At 38.3% G+C, this 24,106-nt stretch overlaps 2 protein-coding genes and 1 long non-coding RNA gene across 3 annotated transcripts; 2 read left to right on the top strand and 1 right to left on the bottom strand.

Annotated features, from left to right (window-relative positions):
* Positions 1-3,086: 3,086 nt before the first annotated feature.
* Positions 3,087-6,118, bottom strand: LOC131165846 (AT-hook motif nuclear-localized protein 15-like). Its single transcript, XM_058123967.1, has one exon. The coding sequence runs from the start codon at positions 4,385-4,387 to the stop codon at positions 3,374-3,376; it is 1,014 nt and encodes a 337-aa protein (XP_057979950.1). The 5' UTR covers positions 4,388-6,118; the 3' UTR covers positions 3,087-3,373.
* Positions 5,494-6,124, top strand: LOC131165847 (uncharacterized). The gene is made up of 2 exons (XM_058123968.1): positions 5,494-5,899; positions 6,057-6,124. The coding sequence occupies exons 1-2, from the start codon at positions 5,594-5,596 to the stop codon at positions 6,063-6,065; spliced, it is 315 nt and encodes a 104-aa protein (XP_057979951.1). The 5' UTR covers positions 5,494-5,593; the 3' UTR covers positions 6,066-6,124.
* A 1,607-nt stretch (positions 6,125-7,731) lies between these two features.
* LOC131165848 (uncharacterized) lies at positions 7,732-20,948 on the top strand. Its single transcript, XR_009139662.1, has 2 exons — positions 7,732-7,832; positions 20,635-20,948. It is a non-coding gene; the product is annotated as an uncharacterized LOC131165848 (long non-coding RNA).
* The last annotated feature ends 3,158 nt before the right edge of the window (positions 20,949-24,106 follow it).

Below are 24,106 nucleotides of genomic sequence, written 5' to 3'. Positions count from 1 at the left end.
GTTCTCTACAAAATCAGAAGATAAATTGAAAAGTGATTGTAGAAATATTCAATTGTGATTGTGGGAGTTTTCTTGAGTAGTTAATATTCCTTGGTGTATAAATAGATGTATGTGTTGTGAATGTAATGTACATAAAAAAAATAGAGTTGAGAGAAGAGAGTAGGAAGTCGGAGAGAGCTGTGAGAGTTGAGAGAGTTTTGAGTGAGTATTCTATCTCCTCCTCCTCCTCCTTTGTGTTTTTTAGAAAATACTAGCTATATCTCTCTAGTGGATATAGGCAGAATTTGGCCGAACCACGTATATCTTGGTGTTGGTTTTGTGTGTGTTTTATCTTCGTTTTGTCCAGATTTCTCAACATTTATACACATCTTTTTTTTTTTGGAAAAAGAGGGCAGCACCTCCTAACTTTATTATAAAACCCCTCACTTATACACATCTTAGAAGTATGTATCAAAGATAGTAATCAGCATAAAGCAATTACAAGGTATAAACATTAACTTGAAGGAGCATGGAGGCATTAATTGGGGAGCGGGGAGTTAGAAAGTAAACTTGATCTAAAGTGTATGAGGTTAAGATCAATAATGTGCTAAGTATATATAATGAAGGTGCAAAATGATGTGCATATGAAAGAGAAATTAATACTGAATGAAGAAAGGGTAACAAAGCCCTATAATTTGTGCATTAGCTATTGAGAGGGGGTGCTGAGTAAGGTTCAAAGTAAATACTTAATCAAATTGACTACGTGAGACATTGTGCATCTCCTCCCTATATTTTCACTCTTGCCTTGTGAACAAAACAACAACAAAAACAAATCAAGCCTTAAGTTCTACTAGGTGAGATTGGTTACATGAATCATTTTCTGCCAATTTGTGCAATCATGGACAATTTCCTTTGACAAATTCAGGTATTTTAAATTCTTACTCTCTCATTCTAAGTTATTTTACATCTATCTCAACTTCTTCTATTGCTCCTTACATTAACTAACTCACTCTTCTTCACTAGAGCACTATGTGGCCTACATTGCAAGTGTCGAAACCATTTGAGTCGTCCCTCCATTATCTTATCTTCTACAAGAATTATGCCTAACTTACCATAAATATGTTCATTCCATAATTTATCTTTTAACTTTATACCACTCGTTCATCTTAGCATTATTATCTCGACAACTTTTACTTTTTGGATATGTTGTTTTTTAGTCACCTAGCATTATGATTTGTATAGCATAACCGATCTTACAGCCATTCTCTAAAACTTCCCTTTAAGAGAATTATACAATCACACAACACACTCAAAGCACTTCTCTATTTTACTCAACATGTTTTAACTCTATGCATTACATCTTCAATTTCTCCTTCAACTTACATAACATATCCAAAGTATCAAAATCTACTAGTGCTATTGATTTCTTCATCATCATGTTTAACTTTATCTCCAATATTCGTTCTACTGTAATTGAAATTACGTTTTATATATTTTGTCTAATTTTTACTTATCCTAAAGCCTCTAAATTCTAAAACTTCTCTCTATAATTATAAATTATATTCTACTCCACCTATCAATTAATAATGAACAACAATTATCATATTTTGCTTTTGTGACATTCTTCCAACAAAGTGTCATTAGAGTTTAAAAACACTCTACCCAGGGGATCAAACAAGCTAATTACCCACGACTGTAGCTTAGATCCATGGGCAAACTAAAAAGGAAAAAAGAAAAAGAAAAAGAAAAGAGCAATACATTTGTTTTATAACTTGGGAATTCTAGTTAACATCGCACCACTTTGGACACTATGGGTTGTACCAAACCTGAGAGGGTGAAAGCCCCACGTCCATTGATGCACCTCTGGCAATTTACCAAGATAAACTCTCAAATGGGAATTGACCCTTATCACCAAAGTCACAAGTTGCCCTTACCACTTGAGCCAATCCGGCTGGACTAGGAAAAGAGCAGTACATAATAACCACACATAATAACCACAACTAGTTAATTTATGTACTTGGACTGAAGTGAACTATTTTTGTAACATTGAGTCACATATGGATGAATTAAAATTCAAATAAGGCATTCAGCTGTCTTTTCTTTCCTACAGCTAGTTTTCTACTTCATTCATTGCACCATGCATATTAACACACATACACACTTAGTAAAGCAAGGAGCCAATACTCTATAAATAATTCATCAAAATAAGAGAGGAAGCATGCATCCGGGCAGTATATATAAAACATACCTTTCGTTGTGCTTATCATGCATCAAATACATGAGTTCATCCAATCCAATACATCCCCCTCCCATATATATATATTTATAAACAATCCCAGCAGCTTCAATATTTCTTGACATGTATATATATATATATATAATATGGGATCACCTTCTTCGCCTCTATCGATCAACAGAACTAACAAGGAAAATAAAAGAAACAGAAAAGGGCAGTACATAATAACCACAGCTAGTTAATTTATGTACTTGGACTGAAGTGATCTATTTTTGTAACATTAATAGTCACCTATGGATGAATTAAAATTCAAATAAGGCATTCAGCTGTCTTTTCTTTCCTACAGCGAGTCTTCTTGGAGGAAAAAATGCTCACTTCATTCATTGCACCATGTATATTAACACACATACACACTTAGTAAAGCAAGGAGCCAATACTCTATAAATAGTTCATCAAAATAAAAGAGGAAGCATGCATCTGGGCTGTATGTATAAAACATACCTTTCGTTGTGCTTATCATGCATCAAGTACATGAGTTCATCCAAGCCAATACATCCTCCTATGATATATATATAAACACTTCCTGCAACTTCAATACCCTCTTCGTCTCCATCAACAGAACTAACATAAACACTCAACAAATTTTACTCAGAAAGTGATATAATTATAATAATAATAATGAGAATAATAACATAATACAATAAATAAAGATCAAGTTCAACCACGCTCGCTAGCTTGTCATATATTCAGCAAAGAAAGTCATGATTGATCAGGTTATATAGTCCAGGCCAGGGTGGATTCTTTTAGCCTAATTAACAAGATGGAAAAATTAATTTCACGGAGATCATTAATTCACCAGAAGATAAAATGATTAAACAAAAGATGGAAGTCGTAGTTTGCTTGCTATAAATATATATGCTTACAAGTGGTAGTTCACATATTTTAAACAGGGTCAGTCCCATATTTGTGTATAACCAAAACTAGCTACCTATCAGTACCTTCTTCCTCTTCCTCTTCCTCTTCCTCTTCTTCTTCTTCTTCTTCTTCTTCTTCTACTTCTCCTCCTCCTCCTCCTCCTCCTCTCAGATTTCATTCCCTCCTAGAGTTGTACCTCAATTTTTAGTTCTGATATGATAAAGATAAGGTGGGCTGCGATTATTAGAAAGAGGGAGGGGGACGCGGTGGAGGAGGAGATGCCCAAAATACTTCATGTGGTACCTGATGACTACCATTGTGCACCAAATTGTAAACCATTCCCATTGAACCCCCACCGTTAGCTCCTACTCCCTGCTGCTCATCATTTCTACCCGAAACATTACCATTCTCAATCACTCTCGACGATGCCGTTTGCTCCCCTTCAATTCCCTCGCCTCTGCCGCCGCCGCCGCCACTTCCTGCCACAATCGCCAGCGCCTCGTCCTCTAGTGGCAACCTTTCGTACATTGTGTTCGTAAACGTAGCCGCAATCACCATAACCGGCCCCGACGCCACAATCGCGCCCGCCACTACTCCTCCCACCAACTGCCCATCCAACCCTGCCATCAACACCGTCATCGTTGACGCCCGCGGAGGCGACGGCGCCGGCAGGAACGCCCCAGACATCGACAATATCTCGTACCTCCCATGAAGCGGCATCAACTCCCCCGGCGCAGACCCCCGCCGGAGGGTGACATCGGTGACCGTTCCGCTACCGCCGAGGACCGAAACCCCACGCTGGCGGCGCCGCGCAAATGTCGCGATGCTCTCGGCGACGTCCGTGCCATTGCCGATCTCCAACACGAGGCTCCGGAGGGCGGTTGGGTCTTCCTTAGTGATGATAATGGGGGGTTTGGGCCTGTTTTTGGAGCCCGGCGGCCGACCACGGGGGCGCCGACCACTTCCTCCGCTGGGTTCGGCGATTTCGAGTGCTCCGCCGCCGCCAGCGGCAGCGCCTTGGTCTTCGTAGTCGGGACCGTGGTTATCGTTGTCGTGATCTTCGGTTGTGGCCGGAGCATTAGAGTTACGGTTGTCCATGAAATCCTGCTCACACCTGACAGGCGGTCCAAGCCGGTTCAAAATCAGGGGGTGGTTGTCGACGTCTGGATTGCCGAGGTGGAGTGACGGAGCCGACGACATTTGGTCAACGTTAACCCCTCTCATTGCCAAATCTCCAGCCCACCAGGGGTTCGCCATCTCTTCGATTCTACCGTTGAGATCCGGGGAATAAATAAAAAGGCCAAAAGAAAATAAGAAAGAACAGATTAATGCAAGTCAGCCTTCTGTGATTGATCTGCAGACATCGATATGTGTGTGTGTGTGTGTTTTTTTTTGGGCGGTTGCCGTCGTCAATCCATCTTAGCGCTAATCGTTGGTCCTATGGAACAAGGGATCAGATCTATCACAGCCCCACAGAAGAGAAACAACACAAAACTCAGTACTTGTGGAAATTTATAGAGAACATGGTGATGGCGAAGAGATCTAATACCAAACCGCTTCCAAATTTCATCGAACACATATACAATCAAAATTAGCTCACAGGCGCTTTTCGTTTACCACGAATTCCATTGAATTGAATCCAACCGTACCCCACATACATGCACCATCCACTAGTACTCCTAGAAGCTTCTCATCATCAGTACTTCCTATTATGCTCAAAATTAAGAAAAGTAGACATACGGAAGAAGAAACTTCAGCTTTTCTACCTCTCTTTCTATCTCTCTCTCTCCCTGCACACGTAGATATATGATACAGATTGATTAACTTGTTTCTGCTGCTTCAGGCAGTCTCGCTCGTCTTCTTCTTCCTCAGGCACTCCACTCGCTGTAAATCTCAGGGTGTGGGTGTACGTTAGCGGCCGTAGCACCCCGCTGGCGTACGATAGGAATCCAGGTGGGGTACAATATATTATATATAGGCATAGTATGATTAATTTAGTATGTACCCATTTTCCGGTCGGCGGGGTTTGCTTTGCACTTTGCAGGGCCTTCATTTATTTATTTATTTAAAATATGAGTTTATTATTGCTCGTCCCCCTCCTCGCTGGCGGTCGGCATGTGCTTTGAGCGATAGACTAAAAGAAGCTAATCTCCTGTGCGACAACGTTTACGTAGGAACAGCCGAGTTCCTTTGATTTATGCTGGTTTGATTACGTGGCCCAATTTGATTGGTAAGGTCTACGGCAATGTCTTGGACTGTAGAATAGAGGGAAAGAGCGCTAATTGGAATGCGGAGCACCCAGACAGGTCTTGGCATTTCTTAATGCGTAAGAGTTGTACTGTCAGCGTCAGCGTCAGCCTCGCACGTGTAAGGTTAAAGAGAGAGAGAGAGAGGAACCTGGGATAACGTGCGCATGAGGGGAATACGCGTCCCTTAGACGGGCGAGTCCCGACAGGGGATCGAATGCCAAGGCTGGCTGTGGCAGCGGCGGAGGCATGCGGACCGCCTGCGGCTGCTGGTGGCGGCTGCATCCTCCCCCTGGTCCAACCTCCTCCTCTGCCCGCCATTGACTTACCGCATGCTATCGTGCGCCTCAGGTGCTCCTCCCCAATCCCATCCTCTTCAGTCTTCTCCTTCTCAATTTCTAGGGTTAGTCATACACGTTGGGGCGATGCGCATCTTAGCCCACAAGTCGATGCTCGACAGGGCCTGAAGCAGTTCGGACCCCCTCACATTCTCGTCTTCTCCCTCGGAGATTCCATTGCCAAGGCAAGCTTGCTCGTTGCTTTTTCTCACTCTGTTTTCTTCGTCGACCGCGCCCTCGCATTTAAGATACAGTGAACCAGTCCAGTGGAATCGTCTGGTTAGGGCTTTTTGTTGGAATAATTTTCTTGCTTTTGAAATGAAAATTTGCGTTGATTTTCAGATTGTGTAGGAAGGGAATTGTATATTTTTGGAATGAATGCTAATCGAAGGGTTTAATTTTCAATCCAATGTTGGTGTTGATTGATTTGAGAATGTGAGAACGGAGGAGGTCCGTACGGTGCCGACTTGACGAGGGGAAGGATTCTAGAGGGAAGAGGTTGAACCAGCAAGATTTCAAAATGGTATGATTTATGGGAGTATGCTCTTCTTATATTCATTAGAATATTTACTAGAACTACCTGTAGTGTGCATTGTTGGCATTTGTCTGATTTGGGACTCTTTTGAAATCCGTGTTCTTTCTTTCAGTCAATATTGCGGTGAGCAAATTTTAAGGGTGCAAAGTTGCTTGATGCAAGCTTTTCTGATGCCGATTTTGCAGTGCATTCCATCTTGAATTAAAACATTTTGTTTGTAAAAGTAGAATCATTATATTAAAATTGGAAGTCTTAATTTTTTAGTGCCTCATGTCATGTTTGCTCTTTGAATTCTACATTGAGCCCAATGCAGAAAAATGTTCATATTTGAATTTTTGGCTCACTTTGAACATATTTGCTGCTATAACACTGGCTTATGCCTTTTATTTTACCATGCCGTAACTACAGCATTTTATATGTACACTTTTATGATAATGAAGCTTTATTTATTAATGTAGTATTGCTTTTTGGTAGAGTCCAAGCTAGTTTTGTGGTAACAACATGCAGCACTTGCTACTGGGAGGCAATTCCTTCAATGTTCGTTGTAGAAAAATGGAACATTAACATATGAATAGCAACTTGACACTTGAAAATTTTAGCAAACAATCCCTCAAGTCTAGACAAATTCTGCAGTTACTGAGTAACAATTGTTACAGGGAAAAAGAATCACGCAGGAAGCCATTAACTACTTAAGTAGCAAAATGGGACTCTTATAAGTGGGGGACTTGAACTTAGTTTCAGAACCTTGCTTAAAGTTTACATTTGGTTCATTGAATGTTTATTCTTAGGAACAGATGGTCATATTATAAGGATATGTTATCATCGTAAACTAAATGACAATGCAAAAAGGTTTACTGATTGATACATGAAAAAGATAAGGAATTAGATGTGTGTCTATTCTATCTTGATCCATGTTGTATTGAATAATGCAAATTTTTGCAATAGTGACTGCGTCTTGATACAATTTTTTAATGTTCTCATTTATTTCACCCTATTCCAAGGACATTTTCCCGGACACAAATGTAATTATAATGTTTTAATTGAGTTATTAATCTACTGTCTGTGGTTCTGTGACAACATCGCATTATGAAAGTCTGTATGGGTCCTAGAAACACCCATGGGGAGATTTGACAAACAAATAGCTTCGACATACTGATGCATTGGCACCATCTCATATTTCACCTTACCAAAAAAGGGTTTTTTCACACAAGTGCATCTTGATGGAAGTATACTACCCTACCTTGCAACTGGGATTGGCAGTCCATAGGTAGAATTCTTAGGCCAATCTGGCTGCACAAAACAGCCTGTAGGAGGTCTTTCTGATTTTTTAATGTTTATCCATGACTATTGGTCTGATCTTTCTGATGTTGATCTCAAGGGAGCAGATTTTTTCTTTGCAAATGTAACAAAGGTTATATATAATCTTACATTTTGTGTCTTATATTTTCTGAATAGCAGCTTTTTTTTTTGGTTTGTTTTGCGGGGAGAGCAAGTTCCCAATGCGGATGATGATGACATTCTTAATATTCATGGATGGTAGACACTAATTGGAGAGGGAGAGCGAGAGCGCGCAATACCGTGGAGTAAGTGGATGCCTTTTATCAGTTAAAATCTCATAGTACTGATCTAATGTAATTAGAAGGGTAAAAAATCTGAATCTTCTGATTTTTGAGTGGCAATAGTATTTATACATTTGTCCTCTTTCTTAGATATTAAGATCAAAGGAAGTTGATGTGTTAAAAGGTATCAATATTTCAATGTTATGATGATTCAGTTTATAAGATCAATCATCAAAGAGAATATTAGTACATACAAGCAGAAAGAGGGATCACAAGTGCCTCCCTTGACCTTTGATATCATACATACACTTCCTTCATCAACGTACTGTTAAGTAACTATGCAAAATTTAAAAATTTGACAAAATTTTCCCTTTTCCATTTAGCCCTCATAAATTGACATAATTCTTCTTTGTTACCTTTGTTTTTTGAAAATCTGTTGAGGTGGACATTGGGCTGATATTGATTCTAAAAAACACAAACATATAGCCCCAATACATGATATAGAAACAGGTAGACCATTATTGTGATACCCTATGGATGAAAGACTTAAAAAGATTAGATGTTATTACTCATATCAACAAGGTACACCTTTCTTTTCGGGAGCTTTCCTATAAGAATTCCACGGTTAAGTGTGCTTGACTTGGAGTAATATTGGGATGAGTGACCTCCTGACAAGTTTTCTCAGGAAGTATGTGAGTGAGGACAAAACACATTGAAAAGGACATGTGTTGATCTGTGGGGCTAGTTATTAGTCCGATAAGGCCTGCCCCCCTGTTGTCTGGTCCAGGTAGAAGAGGAGAGACGCAGTGCTCCCTGGCAGACCCAAGTTGGGGTGTTACAAGATGGTATCAGAGCCAACATCTAGCCGGAAGTGTGATGTGTCACGCCCCAAACCCCATAATGGGACCCAAGGGTGAAAATGTAATCTAACCTGTCCCTTTATCCAATAAGAACATCCAAAAATACAGTATAATGGATGAGGGTCTAACCCCGTCGGGTTCCCAGGCACCCTATACACATCCAAATACAATCATATATGTAGCGGAAAAGTCATTCTATATATATGCATATGCAGTACCATACCAGAGTTTATACAAGAGCAGAACATAGTTTTATCAAAAACGTACAAATGGGTGCCCAATTACATCCCAAAATGGCAACCCACCAAAATACAGTCCTAGCACTTATCCCAGCGCTAACCGCAGTACACCGCCCACTACGCTCCCTACACCAGGAAGTTAGTTTCGGTTACTCGAAGGACCTGTAAAAATGTACGTATAGCAGGGGTGAGACACCTCTCAGTAAGGAAGAACACAGGTTATATTGGTGTGTGACATTTGAGTGTTATCATGATACACTAACATGCATGGATCAATAGTCAACACAATCAAAACAGTTCCAGTATTTTCACAACCCAAACAATACAATCTGGTATCATCACACCCTTCGGCTCGAAGCAGGACTGTCTGGTGGTATTTCACACCATTCGGTAAAAACAGGTGAGAGTATTGTTGCTTGATGCTATCAAAGCCAACAACTTTCACCTGAAGAGTTTGTATGGTGGCTACAACTCGGCTCAAAGCATCAGCAGCCTTGTTGTCAATCGGTGTTTGAGTACAAAGGTTTACTACTGTATGTGCTCGTCCCATTTCGTATGTCTATACCCTAGCTTCTTCTTCTGAGTATGTAAATACCTAACGGCCTGGTGGTCTGAGTACAAGACAAACTCCTGAGGAAGGAGGTAGTGTCTCCTATAGTAACCCGACTTGAAAATAAAAATAATAAATAAATAAATAAATAAATAAATAAAGAGAGATTTTGGAGAAGATATTTTCAAAGGAGATATTTTGAGATATTTATATATAAATTTCTTGGAGGAGATATTTATTTAGATTACTTAAAGGTTAAGTTAGGTTTTATTTTATAAACTCTCTCATTCTCTCTTGCTCTCTAGGATTTCGCGCCATCCGTTACCGGAATCCACGATCTGTTATTACCATGTGGGTCAGGAGGAGAATCTCTACATTTATTGTGGAACGGATCTTTGTTTGTGGAATTTCGGGATTTTCCTTAAAATCGAGGTAAGGGTCTGAATTCAGTTTCGGTTTGGTAGATCGGTAGTATAGGAAATTATATTGAAGTATTGTTCTTCAGTTTTTAGGTTTTGAGGACCCCGAGTCGTTGTTTTCGATCGGTTCATTCATGTTTCGGTTTCAGGTTTAAGATAAGGGAAAATTGATTACAACAATTATTTCGTAAAACTAAACCGCTAAAAAGATAGTTTACATTCATATGATTGATTTGACTGCTATTTTACTAAATTTCACTGGGTTGAAATGCCGGGTTTCGTGATTTTACGGTTTTGGTAAAAATACGGGTTTTGGCGTATGGTCTCCAAATGTTTCAAAACTTTTTTATTTTTATTATTATGTATGTAGGAGATGCCCGAATCCCTTATTTTTATTTAAATGGTGTTTATTGTATTATATACTATATAACGGATTTTTGTTTAAATTAGTGTTACATGTAGATGAAAATAAACATTTGCACATTTGATATTATTGATATGGATTATAGGAATGGAGTTTCAAATTGTTATACTGGAAAATGTTGAAAAATAGGTGCCGATTATATATTGTGCTAATTATGCAAAAAAGGGTAAACCGAGAGGGTGTGTGCCGGTTTATACCAGATATGGATATATGAGTTTGTGAAAATACTGAAATTGCACAGGTTATCATGTTTTGTTATAAATTGTATATATGATAAGTGGAACCACAACTTGCGACTATTGGAGTTGAAAGATACTACTACCTAAGGGGTTGAAAGATACTACTGACTAAGGAGTTGAAAGATACTATCGAACTGGGGTTAAAATACTTCAGGGTAAATGGGTTTACAGTCCCGATAACAAAAGGCTCGGATTCCGTTGTCAGTGAGTACATTGCAACCACACACGCTAAGCGGTGTGGGTACAGAGATGGTTGGCTTGCAGGAGTTTGTAGTCACTGGTGAATAATGGACCAGGGGAGGCAGTCGGACTATATATGAGATAGTCTTGAAGACCATACTACCTATATTGCTATACATAACTATGTACCATCAGAAAATAACTGTGGGTACTTCTAGCGTATCTCTTATTCTTAACTCCCATGAAACTTCCTCCACTGCATGGTTACGCCATAATACATTCACTAGCGAGATTTCCCTAGTCCGCAACTGCTGAATTTTTCGATCTAATATCAATATTGGTACCTCCTCATATGATAAAGTATCACTGATCTCTAGAGGTTCGTAACTCAGCACGTGCGAAGGATTCGACATGTACTTCCTCAGCACCAAGACGTGAAACACGTCGTGGACTCTAGAAAGTGTTGGAGGTAAAGCCACTCGATAAGCAACCGAACATATCCTTTCCAGGATTTCAAAAGGCCCGATATATCAAGGACTTAGCTTCCCCCTTTTTTTCCGAACCTCATCACCCCTTTCATCGGAGCAATCCTTAGAAACACCATATCTCCTACCTCAAATTCCAGATCCTGTCGACGAGTATCAGCATAACTCTTTTGCTGACTCTGAGCTGCCTTAATTCTCTCCTGATCAACTCAACTTTTGCAGAGGCCTGCTGAACCTGTTCCGGACCCAGTATCTGCCGCTCTCCAACCTGATCCCAGAATAACGGAGATCGACACCGGCGACCATACAATGCCTCATAAGGTGTCATCTCAATGCTAGCCTGGTAATTGTTGTTATATGCAAACTTGACAAGCGGTAGATACTGTATCCAATTATCACCAAAGTCCAGTACACAAGCCCGCAACATATCCTCTAACGTCTTAATAGTCCTCTCAGACTGTCCATCCGTCTGCGGGTGGAAAGATGTACTGAACGTCAGTTGTGATCCTAAGGCATCCTGTAGACTCTTCCAGAATTGAGACGTAAAATGCAGATCTCGATCTGAAACTATAGAAACAGGAACACCGTGGAGTCGTACAATCTCCTACACGTATAACTCTATCAGCCTATTCAGAGAATGACCGACTCTGATTGGAATGAAATGTGCAGTCTTCGTCAGCCGATCTATCACAACTCATATAGCATTCTGCTCATGCACCGCCGTAGATAATCTCGTCACAAAATTCATCGAAATGTTCTCCCACTTCCACTTGGGGATCGCAAGTGGCTGAAGTGGTACTGTTGGCCTCTAGTGCTCTGCTTTGACCCGCTGACAAGTCAGACACTGCTTTACAAAACGGGCGATCTCTATTTTCATGTTGGACCACCAAAAGGACTCCCTCAAATTTCGGTACATCTTCGTACTACTAGGATGTACGCTGTAGAGCGAACGGTGTGCCTCTTCAAGAATGACCCGTTTAATTACGGAATTTTTCAATACACAAACCCTGTGGCGAAATCTCAATATCCCATCACCAGAGATACTGAAATCCAGCTTCAACCCACTCTGAACTCCTTCCATAAGCTCAACTAATTCCGGATCCTCCTTTTGCGCCGCACGAATCCTCTCCTGTAAGGTCGGCTGCACCACCAAGCTGGCAAGAACAGCCTTATGATTTCCTTCCACCACTTCCAAACACAACCTTTCCAGGTCCATACAGATTTGATGTTGAAACTCCACTGCTGAGACTGACGCATCAACAGACTTCCGACTCAGAGCAATAGCTATCACGTTAGCCTTTCCTGGGTGATAGCTAATAGTGCAGTCATAGTCTTTTATCAACTCAAGCCACCTACATTGTCTCATGTTTAGTTCTTTTTCGGTGAAGAAGTACTTCAGAATTTTATGATTGGTAAAAATCTCGCACCTTTCACCATACAAGTAATGCCTGCAGATTTTTAATGCAAACACCACCGTTGCTAATTCCATATCATGTGTGTCGGGTAGTTCTTCTCATACTCTTTAAGTTGACGAGAAGCATAAGCAATTACTCTGCCCTGCTGTATAGAACACAGCCAAGATCCTTTTTAGAGGTGTCACTGTAGATAACAAATCCGCCATCCCCAGATGGAATAGTCAGGACTGGAGCAGTAACCAGTTGCCGTTTCAGCTCCTGGAAACTTAGCTCGCACTCGTCAGTCCAATCATACCTCACGTTCTTCCTCGTGAGTCGCGTCAAAGGACCTGCTAACTAGAGGACCCTTCTACAAAATATCGGTAGTAACCTGTAAGACTCAGAAAACTTCTAATCTCCTGAACATTCTTCGGTCTTACCCAGTCCACTACAACCTCAATCTTACTTGGGTCCACTGATACACCTTCTTTGGACACGACGTGCCGTAGAAATGGAATCTGTTCCATCCAGAACTCGCACTTCTTTAGTTTAGCATACAACCTCTTATCCCTAAGCATTTGCAATACCAATCTCAAATGAACTTCATGCTCCGCAGCGCTCCTAGAATACACTAGGATGTCATCTATAAATACCACGACGAACTGGTCTAACTATTCGTGAAAGACCCTATTCATCAGATCCATAAATGCTGCAGGAGCATTTAATCAAACCAAAAGGCATAACCATAAATTCGTAATGGCCATACCGGGTTTGAAATGCTGTCTTCGAAATGTCCTCCGCTTTCACCTTTAGCTGGTGATACCCAGATCGTAGATCAATTTTGGAGAAGATCTGTGTGCCTTGAAGCTGGTCAAACAGATCATTAATCCTAGGTAGTGGATATTTATTTTTTATCGTTACCTTGTTAAGTTTTCTGTAATCGATGCACATTTTCGTCGACCCATCCTTCTTCTTCCCAAATAACACCGGTGCTCCCCAGGGAGAAACTCTAGGTCGAATGTACCCCTTGTCTAGTAGTTCTTGTAGTTGTTCTTTCAACTCTCTTAATTTAGCTGGAGCCATGCGATACGGAGCTTTCGAAATTGGCGCCATATCTGTAGCTAACTCTATAGCGAATTCTACTTCACGATTCGGAGGTAATCTTGACAAGTCCTCTGGGAACACGTCTGGGAAGTAGCGCACTACTGCAATCGTCTCCAGCTTACGTTCTTCAGTCGACACGTCTTTCACAAACGCCAGATACCCTTGGCAACCCTCCAGGAGTAACCTCCTAGCTTGCAAAGCTGAAAAGATCCGTGGTGCAGAACGCACACATGATCCTAGGAACTTAAATTCCTGCTGCCCTGGCGGTCTAAATATCACCTCCCTCCTGCGGCAATCGATACTGGCATAACTGGCGGATAGCCAATCCATCCCTATGATGATATCAAAACCATACATATCAAACGCCACAAGGTCAACTGGTAGTACCCTTCCTTGAATTTCAACCGGAAAGTCATAGACTAGCTTGCTACACCCGACTACTGATCCTGACGGTGTAGCCACTACCAGTTCATTATCTAACAGTTGAACCTCTAATCCACACAGTTTAACAAATTCTCGGGAAATAAAAGAATGCGTTGCCTCAAAATCAAATAATACGACAGTTTTATGAGAAAACATGTAAATGATACCTGTGACTGATGTCAGCATTCTCTGCGTCGCCAAGTGTCAGAGAATACACTCTAGCCTGGGCTGTACCCCCTTGCTGACCACCACGCCGCGCCTGAGTATTTCCTATGTATGACTGTTGCGAGGTTCCACTATTTCTTAGCAGGTGACAATCTCTCGCCTTATGTCCCTACCTACCACACCGCATACAAGCCCTCGTAGTCAGCCAACACTGACCAGGGTGCTTCCTACCACAAAGAGAGCAACCATGGGAAGCTGTGGTGTTCTGAAACGACCCACCACTATTCCTATTCCAGTTACCCTGCCTCGCCCCATACAAAGAACTAGGAGGCACTGGCCTCTTCCTCGGGACCTGAACCTCCACGTCCTCCAACAGGCTCTCCTTTGCCACAGTGGCTTTGTCAACCAATGTAGCAAAGTCTTGCAACTGCAAGATCGCTGTTTGTCTACGGATCTTCTTCCTCAAACTCCTCTGAAACTTCCAGGCCTTCCTCGCTTCATTCGGTATCATGAATGGAGCAAATCGGTATAGCTCCTAGAATTTGGCAGTGTACTGCTGCACTGACAACGACTCCTGAGACAGGTTCATAAATTCCTCCATCTTCGCGTTTCTGACCGTGGCCGGAAAGTACCGTTCAAAGAATAGATCTATGAAACGGGACCACGTCATCGCTACTGGTATCGGTCGATGTTCCTCCATCTTCTTAACCGACACTCACCATCTCTCTGCCTCCCCTGACAACTTGAACGTTGCAAATGTTACTTTCTGCTTCTCCGTGTAGTTCAAAACATCCAGGATTTTTTCGATCTCCTGTATTCAATTCTCAGCATGAACTGGATCTGTACTTCCTAGGAACACCGAAGGCTTCAACCTGGTGAACTGATCAATGGAGCATCCCATCTTAGATGTGAGACGGTCCTGCCCCCTATTTGTTCGCACCACCTCAGCCATAAGCTGCTGTGCGAAATCCCGTAATACACTCGTAGAGTCACTGCCAGCCTTATGGCCAGCACCCTCACTACTACTGCCTCCTATGTTGGCAGTAATGTCCTTGTATTCCATCCTGAAAGGCAAAAATGAAAATCCATTAGAAGGGTAAAAGCCTAAATATCGGCTAATACTATTTTACTATAGACTCAGTCCCCTAAAATCATATTTTCAATATTGACGTACTCCATTAATTTAACATCATCATTATAACTCAAATCCTGTCATTCTGCTTAGAAACAACATAATCAATAGATTGCTGTGATTTTCTGAACCCTTCGAATGATCCAGAAAAACATAGAAGTCTGCCAAGGGAATTCAGTCTCCAGGCATACAAAACAAAACTCGAGGTCTTATCCATGTCCTATACTTTGGTATATTGTAGACTACAGAACTAGAAAATTCTTAATTTTGAACATATCCCTAACCAGGCAGCATGATTTAAATCATACTTTCGACTGGTTAAGGGCTCTGATACCAACTGTAACGATCCGACCCTTTAAACGGACCTAGGTTGCCAACCTACATACATAATAACCTGTACCTGATAGACATACATGAACAACCCGCCCTAAACAGGGACATATGGGTGTAAATCATACAAAACTGAGATATAAATGTCGCGGAAAAACATAAATATCCATCGGGATTTATATTAGGTATATACTAGTCTACCAATTGTATTTTTAAATTCTCAAACATCCAACTTAATACATAAATAAATGTTTACAACCTCAAAAAAGATGCTTCTAACTAAGTTTATTACATAACCAAATACTTACACAACTAAACCAAAAACCACCCTCCCAGTCGCTCTAGCAACTAGGACTGACGTCCTGAAGGACCTGAAAATAGAGGTTGTATAACGGGGTGAGACACTTCTCAGTAAGGAAGAAAGTATTACAATCAGTGTGTGACTACATGTGAGTATTTCAATTTAAAACATATATCCATATATATAAAACAAAGGTTTTCAATATTGAAGCACAACACATATATCAATATAAATAATACCGTTTTTCCATATCAGCTTTTAAATAATGTATATGAATATAGAACAACCTACAGTTTGATATCACAAATAATGCCTATTTTACTCCGTGGCACGGGTTGTGCACTGATATCTCTAACAATGCCCTGTTAGTGCAGGCACTGTCATGTATCTCATATATAGTCCGACTGCCCGACTGCCTCCTTTGGTCCATTATTCACCAGTGATTACAAACTCCTGCAAGCCGATCATCTCTGTACCCACACCGCTTAGTGTGTGTGGTTGCACTGTACTCACTGGCAACGGAATTCGAGCCTTTTGGTATCTGTACTAAAAACCCCTTTACCCTGAAGTATTTCAACTCCAGTTAGGTAGTATTTTCAACTCTTTAGTCGGTAGCATCTTTCAATCCCTTAGGTGGTAGTATCTTTCAATCCCAATAGTCGCAAACTGTGGTTTCACTTATCATATATACAATTTATAACAAAACATGATAACCTGTGCAATTTCAGTATTTTCACAAACTCATATATCCATATCTGGTATAAACCGGCACACACCCTCTCGGTTTACCCTTTTTGCATGATTAGCACGGTATATAACCGGTACCTGTTTTCAATATTTTCCAGTATAACAATTTGGAACTCCGTTCCCATAACCCATATCAATAATATCAAATGTTCACAAGTTCATTTTCATCCACATGTCACACTAATTTAACAAAAATCCGCTATATAGTATATAATACAATAAACACCATTTAAATAAAAGTAAGGGATTTAGACATCTTCTACATACATAATAATACAAATAAAGAAGTTTTGAAACATTTGGAGACCATACGCCAAAATCCGTATTTTTAACAAAACCGTAAAATTTAGTAAAATAGCAGTCAAATCAATCATATGAATGTAAATTATCTTTTTAGCGGTTTAGTTTTATGAAATAACTGTTGTAATCAATTTTCTCTTACCTTAAACCTGAAACCGAAACACGAACGAACCGATCGAAAACAACGACTTGGGGTCCTCAAAACCTAAAAACCGAAGAACAATACTTCATTATAATTTCCTATACTACCGATCTACCGAGCCGAAATCGAATTTAAACCCTTACCTCGATTTTAGCAAAAATCCCGAAATTCCACAAATGAAGATCAGTTCCACAATAAACGTAGAGATTTTCCTCCTGACCCACTTGGTAACGACGAATCGTGGATTCCGGCAACGGATGGCATGAAATCCAGGAGAGAGAGAATGAGAGAGTTTATAGAATAAAACCTAACTTAGCATTTAAGTAATCTAAATAAATATCTCCTCCAAGATATTTATATATAAATATTTCAAAATATCTTCTCCAAAATATCTCTTTATTTATTTATTTATTTGGGTCGGGTTACTACAGTACTAGCTGGTGTTGATATGTATATTTGGGTCGTTGGAGAAAGGTTCGTGTTACTTGGTTTTATTGGTAGGAATGGTGACTGTTAAAACTGGAACAAGCAGAGATTTGCTGCTTTTTTTTTTAAAAGAGGTAAAGGATGCTTTATTCATCAAAGCTCCTTGCAAGCAAGGAGCTTGTAGGAAAAAAAAGAGTCCTTACAAATAAATATGTTACGATCCAATGGATGAGCAAAGTTAAGGAAATTCCTCCAAATCAAGTAAGTAAAAGTTTGAACAAGTTCTGCTGTAGAGGGATAGATTTGCAAGAGCTCTTCCATCAGCTAATGGGGCTGTTACTGCCTGTTTGTTTGTTGAGAATTTTCCTACCAGTGTTCATTTCTGCAATTGCATCATAATTTTCAACAAACCCCCTCTCTAGGTTTAAAGATTTCATGCTGGTGTTCCTATTTGGAGTTCACACAACGGTTATAGTAGGTGAACTGTAAGTCTGATATCCTGAATTCTCTAAGCCCTATTTCTAATTGTTGTTCTTGGTTTTTCTTTTTGGTTTTCCTGATTGTTCTTTGATTTGCTCATCAATCTAGCTCCCATGGTAGCTTGAATTGTTGCCTATAGAAAAATATTAGCTTTGGTTATTTCAGTTGTCGACTTATAATACACATCAGAATTCAATTACTGTAGTTCTTTTTCCCCCTATTTTGATGGATAAAGAATGAAATGTTTGTGTTAATATATCTCCATCTCTAAACTATTCTTACCCATCTTTGAATGATTCTCTCCATTTCTATTTTTGCCATTTACACAACATCAACAAAAGCAGTCTGCTCTCGATTTAAGCTTTTCTTGAGAGAATCTTTTATTCGTCAATATGAAAGAATGTCATATCTTCTTCAGTTATTGTTTTCATTGATATTTTGGATCATGCATATTAGGAAGTAGGATATTATTTATTTGTTGTAATATTTTTGTGAGGTATAAGAGATTCTATGTGTAGACTGTGTGTGAACACACATTTTTTTAATGCCTAAGCACTTTAGGTACAATATCTTTATATTTCTTCTTATGTATCTTTTCCTTGACTTCCTCGTAAGTTAAAACTACTCATTGTTCTGCATGTGTGACAAGTTATTGATGCTCTTCCACTGTTGAATAGAAAATTGTAACCAAAGAAGAGGAGCCTTCTCTTCATCAATAACAGCTTCTCTCAAAATAATCATTTCTTTATTAATATGAACAAAATTGCTTATCTTAGTCATAGATGTTGTCATCATTGATATTTTTGATCCTACAAATAGGGGAGTGGGATATTGTTTATTCCCATGATGTTTTATTGGAAAAAGTATTTGAGATTCTGTATGTATACACACACACACACACACACATTTTTTTAATGTCTATAATGAAGTTCAATGTCTATAATGAAGTTCTTAAGTTACAATATCATATTTAAAAGCCAGTATTACAATAAAAAGAGTCCCACAAAATATGGAAAATTTTATTTCCATCCTCACAGTGGGTAGGTTTTATGGGAATCCCATTCTCATGGTTGAAATTGTGAGTCTGTATTGCCTCAAATTATTTCAGTTAATTGGATTGTTAAGTATTGAATTTTCTTAATTTATGATGGTTGAAATATTTAGGACATTTATTTAGTGAAATACATTATCTTAGTTGGTTTGGTACTGAAAAAACAAATTTTCTCCATATATTATTTGTATACAGATCATGAGTATAGTAGTGAGACTGAATAGGATACATGAGCACAAGTGATAAGGAAGAGGAAAGAAAGTTTATATATGATAAAAACGAATGAAATTGTTGTAGAAAAGGTAATTACATAGATAATTGTATTTTAATGCTAGAAGTGTTTGAAATACTATATTTTATTAATTTTTGAAATATGCATCCTATGCTCTTTGCATGCTTGATTTGGAATACATAAAACTATCTCTTTTTTAAACACAGTTGATATACTATTGTTTTATCATTTTGTTAAACAAGAATTTCATGGCCTGCCTTTGTAGTTTGTATACTTCATTTGGAACGTGTTAGTTAGGATGCTTAAGGAATATATTACTGGCTTATTGCCATGAATATTTGGTAATAGAAATGCTACAAGAAAAAAAGAACTTCAAAATATCAAGCAAAGGTTTCCCTCTATTCATTTTTCAGATATACCTTTGAACATATTAGATCTGCCAAATTTTATATTTGTTGTTTGTCATGGAGTGTCTATAAACTAATTTCATGACTATTTTTCCTAGCTATTATTACTTGAAATGACATGGAAACAGAAATACATATGAATTAGCAGTTTTTCATTTGTTTTAATACCTTCTAATTATTATTATTATGACTTTTTCTTTGTATAATTGACAGCTCATGTAAGGGGACGTTTGTAAATCCTCGAGCTTATGTTCATATTATAATGTTTCAACAGTTCAACCTAACCAACCATTTATCTTAACATAGAGATTCTTCAGATCATCTATACTCGAATTCTTTTTTCAAGGGCCTTCAAATTCTATAAGCAAAAGATGATGATGCGAATATGGTTGTGATCATGAAACCTTTTTGAGAGATTGAATTTCAGTATTCTCGTTGTGTTAATTAAAATTGAATATATTAGTGCTCTTGCTGTAGTATTCTTATGAATCTTTATAAAAGCCTACGATGATGAAGCTTGGCAGAGTACCTGTTCTTGCAAATGTGTGTGTGTGTGTGTGTGTGTAATTATGGAGATTCTAAGTTGTAGAATTTCTATTGCCCCTGACTTATCAGATAAATCTCATGTTGAACTTATTGTTTCGAATGCTTTGAGTGTGTGTATGTATGTGTGTGTGTGTGTATGTTGTATATATATATATATATATAAAGCAATATCATTGTTTACATTGTCCCTTTCCAGTTGTCTTTCACAAACTATTAGTAAAATCCCATGTTTTATCTCATCTGTGTGTAGAATTCTGCAAGTAATGTCTTTGTTCATTTAGAATTTGGGAAAGTAGACGTGGGTAACAATAAGATGGGACATAGTTGTGGGAGGTTGGGACTTGCAATACAGGGCTGAGTTTATGCTGACTGAAGAAAGAAAGGAGCGACACCATTGTGAGAATTGTTCATGCATCAGTTGGAGTTTGCCTATTAGATATTTGAGGATGTCATCGAGCTTCTCATGTCTGAAGTATTTGGTGTAGAGCAATGTTATTTATATTCAATTTTGTACTATATAATATAATTTGAATTCAATAAAATCTATTTTTTTTATTTAGTTATATTTTTATGACATACGATTATTGCATATTGTGGTTGGTTTGTAGTGGTTGTGTGATTTCAAGATGTGCGCGTGTGTGTGTGTGTGTGTGTGTGTGCACGCGCGTGTGCCTATCTGTGTTTTAAGGTGAGGCATTTTTATTTGTGATCTTAAGACTTTCAGCAGCAATTTCTCTTGTTAAATTTCTCAAAACTTATTTTTAAATCTTCTTCTATACTTATAGTCTGCTGCGACGAATGAACTACTATATCGGTTTTAAAAATTACTGCTGAAGGGTATTATTAGCTATTGCTCTTTTGAGAAAACCATTGCTAAAGGGTATTAGGCTATTAGCTGCGGAGCTAAGGTGGTGGTTTTTAGGCTACAAACGGTTATTCATACAAGCGGTGTTGATTGCTGCTTGAAACTCGTTTTTTTTCTTTTTAGTGAGTTGTCCAAGTACTTTAATTGATTAATGTTGGATTCTTAATTATTGCTACTTGAAACCCCCCCTTTTTTTTTTAGTGAGTTGTCCAACTACTTTAATTGATTAATGTTGGATTCTTAATTATTCATTAATATTTTTAGTTCTTTATCATGTCGGTTAATGTTAAATTAAAATTTTTTTTACAATTTATAATTTGCAGTATTATATATATATTGGATTGGAATGTGAAAATTTGCGGTCGTGTTATTTTATGAAAAATGAAAAATTTCTTCCCCAAATAAATGTCTTTAATTTTTTATTATGTTTTTTTCATGAATATTTTATCTATTTATAAATTTCAGCATTTTTTTTAATTGTGAGAAAAATTATGCATACATTGTTATATGTCGATTTGAAATTAAATTGCATGTCTAAGTTCATATCTTATACTTTAGTTGATTCAAACAACAAATTTAAATTCCATTTTCATTTTACTTTTAGTCAAATTATGCAATTTAGAATTTTATAAAATTTTAATACAAATTCATGCATTTTTAATTCTAATTCAATTCCAAATCTATGCATCTTGTCAAATTACATATGATTTGAGAAAAACACATCTCAATTGAAAAATTATAAAGTACTTGACTATATTTATACAAGACAAGAAAGTTTAACTAACTATGATAACTAACTATAACTATAATAACTAACTTATCTTCTCCTCTTCCAATTTAACATGTGTAGCCTTAGATTTTAACTTCATTTGTTCAATGTGTGAGGCAATATTCCAACAGCCCCCCTCAAGATGAACATGGATATTGAGAATGTTCATCTTGCGGAGATTATGATGAAATGGAAGAGAGTCACGAGGATTTGTGAAAATATTTGTCAATTGTAATCGTGAAGGAACATGGAAGAGTTTGATGATGTGGTGTTGCAGCTTTTCTCTAAGAAGATGACGGTCTATTTGTATGTGCTTTGTTCTCTTGAGTTGGACTGGATTGGTTGCAATAGACAAGGCTGATTTATTGTCTGTGTAAACCAAAGTTGGTCGCTGATGGTTGATGTTGAGGTCCTGTAATGCATAAAGGAGCCATTGAATTTCACAAGTTGTTGAAGCAAGGACCTTATATTCTGCCTCGGCAAAAGATCTATTGACAGTAGTTTGCTTTTTACTCTTCCTAGAAATTAATGAATCACCCAAGAAGATGACAAATTCAGTTACACTCCTTCGAGTGTCTATACACCCAACCACGGTCTGAGAAAGCCTTGAGTTGCAAATTTGATGAAATTAGAAAGAATAAGCCTTGGCCAGGGGTTGCTTTTAGATACCAAAGAACTCGAATGGCTGCTTGGTAATGACTAACAGCTGGTTTGGCTAAAAACTAACTGAGAACTTGGACTGAATAAGTAAGATCGGGACGAGTTAATGTTAAATATAACAACCTCCCAACTAATCTTCTATAGGCCGAAGGATCTTCATACAAATCAAAATCTGAAGCAGTGAGCTTTAAATTCGAATCCATTGGAAAAGCTACAGGTCTTGCACCATGAACTCCAGCTTGTTCAAGTGTATATAGAACAAACTTCCATTGACAAATTGATATACCAGTTTTAGATCTTGCTACCTCCAAACCGAGAAAATATTTGAGTTCCCTAGATCTTTAATTGTAAACTTATCATGTAAAAAAGTTTTAAGCAATTGTATTTCAAGCAAGCTATCACTAGCTAAAAGAATGTCATCTACGTAGACTAATAAAGCTTTGAAGGATGATTCAAATTTCTTGATAAACAAAGAACAATCGGAGCTACCTTGAGTAAAACTATAAGCAAGCAATGTGGTGGATAGTTTAGCAAACCATTGCCTATATGCTTGTTTCAAAGCATATAGACTTTTCAAAAGTTTACAAACTTTATTTTCTCCTTTGACAACCAAACCAAGGGGCAACTGCATATAAACTTCTTCATGTAAGTCACCATGCAAAAAATGCATTATTGACATCCAATTGGTGAAGATGCCAATTTTTAATAGCAGCTACAACAAGCAGTAACCGAATGGAAGTAATCTTTGCTACCGGAGAAAAAGTGGCAAGGAAATCCAATCCTTCTTGTTGAGTGTAGCCTTTAGCTACTAATCTAGCTTTGTGTCTTTCTATAGTTCCATCTGCCTTATACTTGATTCGAAATACCCACTTACGACCCATGGTCTGTTTATTAGGAGGAAGAGTAACAAGTTCCCAAGTCTTATTTAACTCCGAGGCATTTATTTCATTTTGCACTGCAGCTTGCCATTTAGGAATTTTAGCAGCCAATTTGTAACTTTTGGGTTTAGTGAAAGCTGAAAGGAAAACTAAAAAAGCTTTATGAGAAGTAGACAATCGATTTGCAGAAAGAAAATCAGATATGGGATATGAAATACCTTTATTAGGAGAGCAATCAACAATAGCAGATAAGTGAGTTGCATATGGAACCTGTTAAGCAGTACCATAATAATAATCCTGCAAGTAATTTGGCATTCGTTTAATTCTTGAAGATTTTTTAAGTTGTGGTGAGGCAATATTTGGAACATGGTCATTGTTCAAAGGTGGTTGATCGTTTATGAGATTCTGATCTAAGACAAGGTGTTGGTTTGATGGTGAATGTTTATCAGAAAAAATATCAGAAGAATGAAAATAGAAATATGAATTAGAATTCGTTGGAGGAAATAAGAAGGTATGTGTTTCAGGATTGGATGGAAAAGCCTTGAAAGGA

The sequence above is a fragment of the Malania oleifera genome, chromosome 10 (genome assembly GCF_029873635.1).
Source record: "Malania oleifera isolate guangnan ecotype guangnan chromosome 10, ASM2987363v1, whole genome shotgun sequence".
In the NCBI taxonomy this organism is placed as follows: domain Eukaryota; kingdom Viridiplantae; phylum Streptophyta; class Magnoliopsida; order Santalales; family Ximeniaceae; genus Malania; species Malania oleifera.
The sequence above is the reverse complement of the archived record's forward strand: the minus strand, read 5'-3'. Positions and strand labels throughout refer to the sequence as shown.